This window comes from Octopus bimaculoides, chromosome 6 (genome assembly GCF_001194135.2).
Source record: "Octopus bimaculoides isolate UCB-OBI-ISO-001 chromosome 6, ASM119413v2, whole genome shotgun sequence".
NCBI lineage: Eukaryota > Metazoa > Mollusca > Cephalopoda > Octopoda > Octopodidae > Octopus > Octopus bimaculoides.
In genome coordinates this window covers 91276332-91286739 of record NC_068986.1, presented here as the reverse complement: position 1 = coordinate 91286739, position 10408 = coordinate 91276332, and the positions used below count along the sequence as shown (strand labels likewise).

The 10408-nt window shown below is 38.0% G+C and overlaps 1 protein-coding gene across 2 annotated transcripts in view; it reads left to right on the top strand.

Moving 5' to 3' along the window:
* The window catches only part of LOC106873677 (potassium channel subfamily K member 1), a 200876-nt gene that overhangs the window by 180580 nt on the left and 9888 nt on the right, over window positions 1–10408 (top strand). For both annotated transcript variants that reach the window (XM_014921143.2, XM_014921142.2), the window contains exons 2-3: window positions 6884–7027; window positions 8324–8722. In XM_014921143.2, coding sequence (XP_014776629.1) covers window positions 6884–7027; window positions 8324–8722 — 543 coding nt within the window. The remainder of the gene's footprint in view (window positions 1–6883; window positions 7028–8323; window positions 8723–10408) is intronic.

Here is a 10408-nt window from a genome sequence, read left to right as displayed (position 1 = left end):
GTGATTTGTTGTGCTTGAGAAGACATGTCAAGCTAAGAGAAATTGTGACCATTCGTTAATGCTGGCATGTCCTTTATGATAATGCCCCCCCCCCCACGCCGCTCACTCCCTCTCTCAGCTGAGAGGACCTTGACTTTCAGGCTCACACATGGTGCTGGTGCCATGTAAAAAGCACATATAAAGCACCCATGCCAGTGTCACAGAAACATCTGTGACCATGCTGGTGGCACATGTAAAGCACTCGTGCTAGCATCATGTATGAACCAGACATGCCAGTGCCACATGGAGAACCCCCAGTACACTCTGTAAAGTGGTTGGCATTAGAAAGGGCATCCTGCTGCAGAAACATGCCAAAACGGACAATCAGAGCCAGGTGCAGCCTTCTGGCTTGACAGTTCTTGTCAAACCCATGCCAGCATGGAAAACAGATGTTAAAAGATGATGACAGCAATGACGACGACGATGATGATGATGATGATGATGGAGTGAAAGGGGTTGGGAGTGGAACAACTGCTTGATGAACAAGAAATGGACGTTCTTAAGTAGCAACAGTTGTAATGTTATCGATAAAAATGTTACTTCATATGAAAAAAACATCGGTGTGAGGAGAAGATCAATAAAAGATCAAGGAAGATTAGAAGAAAAGAAAAAAAAAAGCAAGAATTGTATGCTAAGAACAAATAATGTAATGTTGTGGTTTATCTCATTCTATCTTCCTCCCACATTCTTTTTCATTATTGATTAAAAAGGTAAAAAAATCACAATCAAAAGTAACCTGTAGCAATTATAGCACTTGCCTTATGTTTACCTTTTCCTCTTTTTAGTAGGTATACTATTGTTATCTCTTAGTGCCAGGTGAGTCCCTGGTCCAGCTGTGACCAGCGAACTTTATTCATTTGTTCTGCATGCCTCTATCTTCAAATGTGTGTACGTGTGTTATTTAGCCATTGGCCAACCCACCCAATATATTTCATTCTTAGGTGGTGGTGGTGGATGTTATTCAGGACTGTATTATTGACTTTGACTCTTCAATTGTTTAAGACAAGGGGATGTGATTTGAGGGAGGTTTATCTGCTGTTTTTAGCAGAGAAAGAAATCATGTAGAAACACCAGTATTTTGAAATCATAGACTTAATACATTGCCCAGTTTAAGACCACTACCTGGCCTTTGGGTACCTTTAGCAGAATACTCGCTGTTGCAAGAATTCAAACCAGATATTCAATCTGATTATAACTTCTTTCTTTTCTTTCTTTTGCCAGTCTCAGAGATCTTTAAAATGGCCACATTGGTGCTACACTTCCTCCTTTGGCTAGGTGACAAAAAAATAAATAAATCCAGAGCTAGATTACACAAGGTGTACTTTCCTTTAAATTTAACTGCTACTTCTAACTGATCAAGTGATTACACAGAGTGGAGATTCCTTTGTAGTTATATATTTATAATTATCTTCATAATTATCATTTAACATCCATTTTTTTTAAAGGTTGCATGGGTTAGACACAATTTGTTCAAGCAGATTTTCTATTACCAGATGCCTTTAATATTTCCACATAGCCAAACATGGTTTTCAAAGGAGACTGGAAATGTGCAACATTTTACAATCATCACATGAAAAGAAAACAAGGGTACACAAATACACACACATATATATGTATAAATATACATATATGTGTGTGTGTGTATGTGTGTATATAGGAAGGGTTTTGTCATTAGCCATAGAAACCATACCAAATAAGACTGGAATCTGGTCAAGCCATCCAACCCATGCTAGCATGGAAGACGGACATTAAGGAATGGTAATGATAATGATGATGATGATGCTGATACTGATGGTAGTAATGATGATGATGATGATGATGAAGATATGCAACCTGTGTAGTAGACATACAAATAGGGCAAATTTAAATAACTCTCCATAGACTGAAAAAAAAAAAAGTGACAAACATCCTTAATCAATTTTCAAAACTTATTGCATTCTCATCAGAAATGTCTACATTACTTGACCATTTCAGTAAAGTTTGCTGCCAATCTGCTTATATACTCTGCAAATTCAGTAGTTACAGAGAACTGGAGCCACTAATTTGCATACCATAAGTATTTAACACTTTATTTATTATCACAGTAGGCTTTTTTCAGTTTCCATCTGCCAAATCCACTCATAATGCTTTGGTTAGCCTGGGGCCCAAGGTGGTAAGCAATGGGACTGAACCCATGTTTACATGATTGAGAAGCAAGTTTCTTAACCAAACAGCCATAATCATGCTTAATGTTTATAATTAGTATCTCTACATTCCCTCTAATTCTCTCTATATATATTAGTCACTTAGTCACAACAACTGAGTAGGATATGCATTGTGAAACATTGTTCATAAAACCAAAATATGTTAATTATTTTTCTCATTTGGCTTTAAAGATGAGATCCACCTAAGTCTATGCTATCTGTAATGTCCAAAAGTTTTGAGTCACTGATCTTATTGGAATTGTCTTCTTTGTTGCTTCTGGATTTTAAACATTCCAAAAAGGAGTTTTTATTTACTACTTACTTGGATAATCTCAATCGAGCAAGTTTTTACATCTCACTACTATTACATATAAAAGGTAAAGTTGATCAAGGCAAGATTTGAACACAGTAAAGTGATATAGCTAAATGGCACAAGATATTTTGCCTAACACTGTACCAATTCCACTATACTGCTTTCCATTGCTCTCTTTTTCTATAATAATAATTTCCAATGTAAGCAAAAGACCACATATTCAGTGAAGAGGTAGAGAAAGTGTATTGTTGATTAAATTAACCCCAGTACTTGACTAGAACTTTATTTTATCGTCTCCCAGAAGGATGAAAAGTTAAATTAACCTCTGTGAGATTCAATGCAAAAGGACACAACAAAAATACCACAAGACATTTGACACAATGTTTCTATCATTTCTCTTAGTCTTTTCCCTATCTTGGATTTTAACATAGGCAAGAGATCACAAATTTGAAGACAGGGGTACAGTTGACATAATTTACCCTAGCATTTGTCTGGCATTTTATTTTATGGATTCCTGAAAGGAGAAGGAAGGCAAAGCCAAGCTAAACAGCTTTAGGTGTCTGGTCTTTATTTCTATTGGTTTGGTTTGGTCTGATTCGGAGGAAGGAGTTGTGCCCATGGTCTTTACTAACTCCTTGGGACCTTTTGATAGGGTTAATGTTCTTCTTGAATAGTTTCGAGTTGATGGCTGCCGGAAAAGCATGAGTGATGGTGGAATTCTAGAACCTCAATATTCTGGGGAGAAAGGACTGGATGTAGAGATTAATATAAAGCCTGGGTAGGAGCAGAATCTGGCTGACAAGAAGAGAAGAAATGAAATAACTGAAGTAGTACTTGTTAGTAAAATCCACATGGCACCTTTATTCCTCCACAACTAGATTCCCATAAGGCAATGGACTTCAAACTGACAAGTATCAGTTGCCCCTTGCAAAAACGAAAAAAAATTGTGAAAAATTTTGCCTCTTCTGCTCTTTATTAATGACTGGTTTAAAAGTCACACCCTGTGTGAATTTTTAAGCTAGCTCCTGCAGAGGGCAAATTGGGCCTGTGGCCCAAAACTAAAGAGAGCAACAATATAACAAGAGCATTCAGAGAGCACAAACCTCTGTCAAGGCAACACCAATGTTCTCTCAACAATTAGCCGGACATGATTTTTAAAATGAGAATATCTGAATTAAACTCGACTGTTCTCACAAACAAGAATACTAAAAATGAACCCGACTACTCTCAAAAATTAAGTAAAAAACCCAGAAAAATAATCCAGAATCCTTGTCTGGTACCAGATTGATCTCAAAATCTAATGAGTTCATGCCAGTCAAGAGGCCAAATATCCTTGAAAGTTTCACCCAAATCCATCCAGCGGTTCTTGAGATATCTTGTCCATGGACAAACAAACAAACAAACAAACAAAACTGCAAACACTACCTCTGCTATTGCTAAGGCGGAGGTAATAGAGCATTTATTGGTACCCTACCAATATGATATTACATTAAATTCAGTTTAAATGAAAAACTTGTAAGTTCAAAAATTTTGGGAGTTCTTTTAAAATTTGAATTTTCAACTGTTAGCATATAACAAATCCTCATCCTCACCTGATCTCAATATTGTATGTTCAAGAACCAAATGAAGGAGAAATTTTCAATCTTGGGATCATCCTGGTTCTATAAAGGTATAATGTGTCTATGTAGAGCAAATATAGACTGAGATACAGGGGTCCCAGACAAACAGACAGACAGAATTTTGTGCTTATTATTATAGAAGAGACAAAATGGATCTGCATCCATATCAGTCTTCTTTCTTCGCCACGGTGCTGATGTTGACTGTGGTTGTGAAGCTTCATTCCCAACAGCATGGTTTCAGGTTCAGTCCCACTATGTGACACTTTTCACAAGTATTTTTTGCTATAGCCTAGGTCAACCAAAATCTTGTGAGTGGATTTGGTAGATGGAAACTGAAAGAAACCCGTCATATACACATGTGTGTGTGTGCACGTGTGCGTGTTACGTATATGTGTCTCCTTGTTTTGACATCATGTGATAGTTGTAAATGATTGTCACTGCAATTCGAGCAGTGTCATTTATTTTCAATGTTACATGCAAACAGGTCTGGCCACAGATAAATATTACCTTGTTTGGAAATTGAGGGGACTGGCAACAGGAAGAGCAATTGCCATGGAAAATTGCCTCAATAAATTCTACCCGACCCATGCAGTCATGAGAAAGTGGACATAAAACAATGATAAGGATGATTGACAATTGTCAGCTCCATTTTCAATCCTCTTAGCCTCACCTCCATCCTCTGAGAAACACCAACATAATGGATTAGATGTAGGCCACTATGTTTTTGTACTAAAACACCACTGTCCTCTTACTATAGAGTTCTGAAAACTCATCATTCCTGTCAAAGTTATTTGTTACCAGTTTTCACCATATGTCACTGTGTGTCTCCCTTGTAAGTACTATAAGATGTAATTAGCTGTGAGCTGTCATCTAATCCACAGCCCTTAGTCCAATTTTATTATCTTCCCCCTCTTCCCTCTCATACACATTTACACATGTAGGTCTTCTCAAAGGGATTTGTGGTTAGCCATTTTCATTCACACTCTTAACTCCCACTTATACTGGTCTCTAATCCTTTTTCAGATAATCTTTTATATCTTCAACAAGATTTGTAAAACTTTATCTGTACATACATATATACATATATACATACATAAATACACAAACTCACTCACTCACACACACACACACACACGCACATACACACACACACACACATACACACGCGCGCGCGCGCGTGCACACACACGCAAACACTATATTTTTTGGATTTTAAATACCTTTTCTTTACAACGTTGCTACTTAACAGGTGACCGGTTAAAATAAATTCTAATCAAAAGAGACAACACACATACACAAGCATACATACATATGTGCCTGCCTATCTACTTACATACTTACCTATGTACCTTCCTGCCTACCTACATATTTACCTACTTACATATATACACACTTTCAATTTGTTCTATCTGTAAAGCTTTGTCTGTCTGTATGTTTGACTAAGTGCCTGGCTGTCTGATATATACATCTGGCAATTTATCTATCTCTTTATCCACCCAACAGACAGATAAGACACTAGTTCTATCTGTCTGTATATCTCTTTGTGAGTTTGTCTATCTGCTTATCTATATTTCTACATATAATCTTATTATCTTAGAGCAATAAATTACTGGAATATAGTATCTTATTTGAAAACAAGTAGGGGTTGGTCTTAAAAAAAGCATCTGGCCTCTGAAAACTGCCTCAAAATATTTCATCCAACTCATGTCAACATGAAAAATGATATGGGTAATGGTTTCATCCACTCTATTGCAGATGCGGCACAGTCGAGACACTTGCTCATTCCTCAGGTTGACCCTTCAGTTTGTGGCCAGAGTTTGGTCCTGCGCTGCCAGTATAGTGCTCTCAGTCTCCTTTTTTAGGGTTCCTTTCATTAGCCAATCCCACCTATTTTTTCCATCAACTTCTGTTGTGGCTACATGGAATTGACTGTGCAGTCCCTTCTCGCATAATTCTTCTTCATGTCCTTTGTTTTCCCTTTTTGCTCTGCTCTCGATATTCCTTCATTCCTAATTGTCACTAGCAAAGTTTCCTTACTTTGGGTTAGGTATCTCATTAAGCTCTCGAGTTCAATATGCACACAGTCTTCTACACTTATCAGTCCCCTTCCTCCATTTGCTCTCTTCATGTATAGGCAATCAGTGTCTGCATGTCGATGATAAGCTCCATGCATCATTAGGAACTTTCTTGACTTCCTGTCCATCTCCTGTCCACTTCCGGATTCCGGTGCCATACCAAACTACTGCGACTGCGCGCGAGTTTATTGCTGAAATTATATTTCTGGCATTCAGCTTTGAAGCCAATATTTTTCTCACTCGCTGCAGGTACTCTCTTTTTGTCTTTTTCTTCTTGTTGTGGTGTTTGATTCCATCTGCCTCAAGTATTCCCAGGTATTTATAACTAGATTGAGGTTGAATTACTTTCACCATTTCTCCACTTAGCAACCTTATGCTTTCTGTCCCGGCAAGCTTTCCTCATCTCATCACTATCGTAGCACATTTTGAGAGTCCAAACTCCATCTTAATATCATTGGAGAAAATCTGCACAGACTGTACTAGGCTGTCCAGTTCTGCCTCAGTTTTGTGAATTATTATTATTATTATTATTATTATTATTATTATTATTATTATTATTGCTGCTGTTATTATTTTCGTTTATTGATTTCTGTTTACCACTTGTAATGATTATTAACAATGTCTACATTGCTGGTTTTTAAAATTTCTTTCCAGAGGAGGAACTAGAAGGATTCATAAACATCATAGTGACAGCTGCAAACCGAGGTGTCTTTGCTGCAAAGAACATCACTATCTATGAACCAAACTGGAGTTTTGGCCAGTCACTGTTTTTTGCAACTACCGTACTTACCACCATAGGTAAGTGATATTGATGCATGTCTGCCTGTTTGAATATGGTTTTTCAGAGTATCCACAGCACCATTATTATCATCAACATCATCACCATCAGCATGGCTCAGTGGTTAGAGCATCGAGCTTACGACCATGAGGTTGTGAGTTTGATTCCTGGACCAGGTTGTGTGTTGTGTTCTTGAGCAAGACACTTTATTTCATGCTGCCCCAGTTCACTCACCTATAGAAATGAGTTGTGATGTCATTGGTGCCAAGCTGTATCAGCCTTTGCCTTTCCCTTGGATAACATCAGTGGTGTGGAGAGGGGAGGCTGGTATGCATGGGCGACTGCTGGCCTTCCACAAACAACCTTGCTCGGACTTGTGCCTCGGAGGGTAACTTTCTAGGTGCAATCCCATGGTCATTCATGACCGAAGGGAGTCTCTTCCTCCATCATCATCACCATCACAATTTTTATGTCTGTTGTTTCTTTGCTGGGGTGGGATGACTAAATGAAGGCAAGTGGCCTAGTGGTTAGGGTGTTGCACTCACAGTCATAAGATCGTAGTCTTGATTCCTGGACCAGGTGGTATGTTGTGTTCTTGAGCAAAACAATTCATTTAATGTTTCTCATGCTCAGCTGTAAATGAGTAACCCTGCAGTTGACTGGTATCTATGGGAAAGTCAGAATAATGTGACGCTATGGCTTCATCAGACTGAACCTGTGCTTAATTGGAAAGACTTTTGATGTAGTGTCACCAATCCACTGCAAAAAGCATATATGTGATGATGATGAGTGTTAGTGGTTAAGGATACTTGTATTCTTAACATAGTCTTCAGATAGAATGAGACTGACAATGTGTGGGACAAAGCTGGGCTTCTTTGGATGATCTTCAGTACCTCTGTTCCCATACCATTCACAAGGCATGGATTGGTATAAGGCTCTGCTAGAAGATACTTCCCAAGAGTAAGACTGAACCTGGAATCTATTAATTACTAACTGAAATTCTTAACCATTTTGTCATCTCTACAGTTAGCACAAGAGAGCTTCTACAAAGTTGCTTGATGTGCTAGAAAGAGCAGTCAACTCTCCCTAAAATCACTTCCTATCATCTTGAAAAGGGAAGCAAACACTGGATTATGATATGTTAGATACACTAAGTCTGAATAAAAGGTAGGATAGTCATGGTTGGAGCACATTCAATCACAAGTGTGCTAAGTCAGGATTGAACTGAAGCTAATCAATAACAACACACACACACATTTATACATACATGCTTAAAAAGTATAAGTTATTTTCTTTTCCTTTTTTTACCTTTTCAGGTTATGGTCGAGTGACTCCGCTGTCAGATGTTGGAAAAGGATTCTGTATAATCTACGCCCTGATTGGCATCCCTTTGACCCTCATTATGTTCACGGCATTAGTTGAACGACTGATGATCCCAGTCACAGCATTGCTGCACTGGATGCTACAGAAACTTGGTCACCTGTATCGTGTTTTTCACATCCGGATGTTGCACCTAATGCTTGTTGGCATAATCATCATTACGCTGTTCTTCCTCATTCCGTCTGCCATTTTCTCAGTCCTTGAACCAAACTGGAACTACCTGGATGGATTCTATTACTGTTTTATATCGCTCACAACCATCGGTCTTGGAGATTACATTCCTGGAGACAGTCCTGACCAAAGGTACCGAGCTGTCTACAAAGTGGCCATTACAGGTATATCACACCTTAATCCTTTCATTATTATATTCCTAGCAAAATACACCGCCTACGCAGTTCATTTCATTTCATTTTGAAAAATACTCAAGAATTTGTGTGGATTTATAAGTTGTGATTCAGAGGGCATTGTAAAATTTAAATGCTAAAGGAACTGAAATATTTTGTCATAGTATAATAACTACTATAAAAGGTGGTGAACTGGCAGAAACGTTAGCACACTGGGCAAAAAGCGTAGCAGTATTTCGTCTGTCTTTATGTTCTGAGTTCAAATTCCGTCGAGGTTGACTTTGCCTTTCATCCTTTTGGGGTTGATAAATTAAGTACCAATTGCATATTGGTGTCAATCTAATCGACTGCTGCCCCACACCAAAAAAATTTGGGGTCTTATGCCTAGAGTAGAAAAAAAAATAATAATAGCTATTATAAAGATGGGGTTAGGTGCACAACTAAACAAAAGATTCTTACTATGATGTAAGAATCAGATCTAAATATTCGTTTCTACTCTAAGCACAGGGCTTGAAATTTTTGGAGAAGGGGTCAGTTGATTAGATCGACCCCAGTACGCAACTGGTACTTAATTTATTGACCTCGAAAGGATGAAAAGCAAAGTCGACCTCAGCAGAATTTGAACTCAGAACGTAGCGACAAACGAAATACCGCTAAGCATTTCACCTGTGCTAACGTTTCTGCCAGCTCGTCGCCTTATCAGATCTAAATATTAGTACTTGAAAATGGAGGGTTTATCATTACCAGGGGTGATCTCAAGCATATTGATATCAAAAGAGTTGAACTAGCTTTTTGTTGCTGGCTATGATATACTTTAACTGTGTTATAGTTGGTGCATCTCTAGGGGGACACTGGCTTTATCTGTGTGTTAGATTTGTTAGGATTTTATGAAGAGATCAAGTACAGACATTCTACATTGAGTTAACACAGTGAACGGATGTGTAGATATATTAGACATTAATGACTATACAACCATTGAGCACAGAAAGACTCACACTCAACACTGACACATAGTGTATAACCATTGAACACTGATACACCTCACACTATAACAAGACAATACACAGACAAGCGGACACATACTCATGTGTTCATACCCAAACACAACCATGCATTTATACACAGATATACACATTCACACATATACACAGAGTGTAAGTAATTAACGCTAACGTGAAAAATCAATACTTCCAGACAACAGTATTAGTTTCACACTGACGCACGCACGCGCGCGCATTTTTATAAGCAGGCAACTCTGATGTATGTGACCTTGATATCTTAAATGTACCTCAACATTCTGAGTTCAAATTCTGCTGGAACTGAATTTTAGAAACTTCATGCCACAGATATCATTAAAGTTTCAGCCTTTTGTTTGCACCTTCAAAAATGTATGAAATAATAGATCCTTTACTTGAAAAACAGGTATGGGTTAGTGACAGAAAGGGCATCTTGTTGTAAAACGATGCTGAGATAATGTATTCGTCTATCTCATGCTAACGTAGAAAAAGAGGAGTGTCTGAGAAGCACATATGGATGTGTGAGGGGAAATAATCAGTGTGGAATTGTAATGCTAGTTTGTTTCCCTTGTTGCAGCGTAATACGATAATTAACTTCGTGCAGATTTTCTACCTCTTTTGAAAGTTCGAATATATATATATATATATATATATATATATA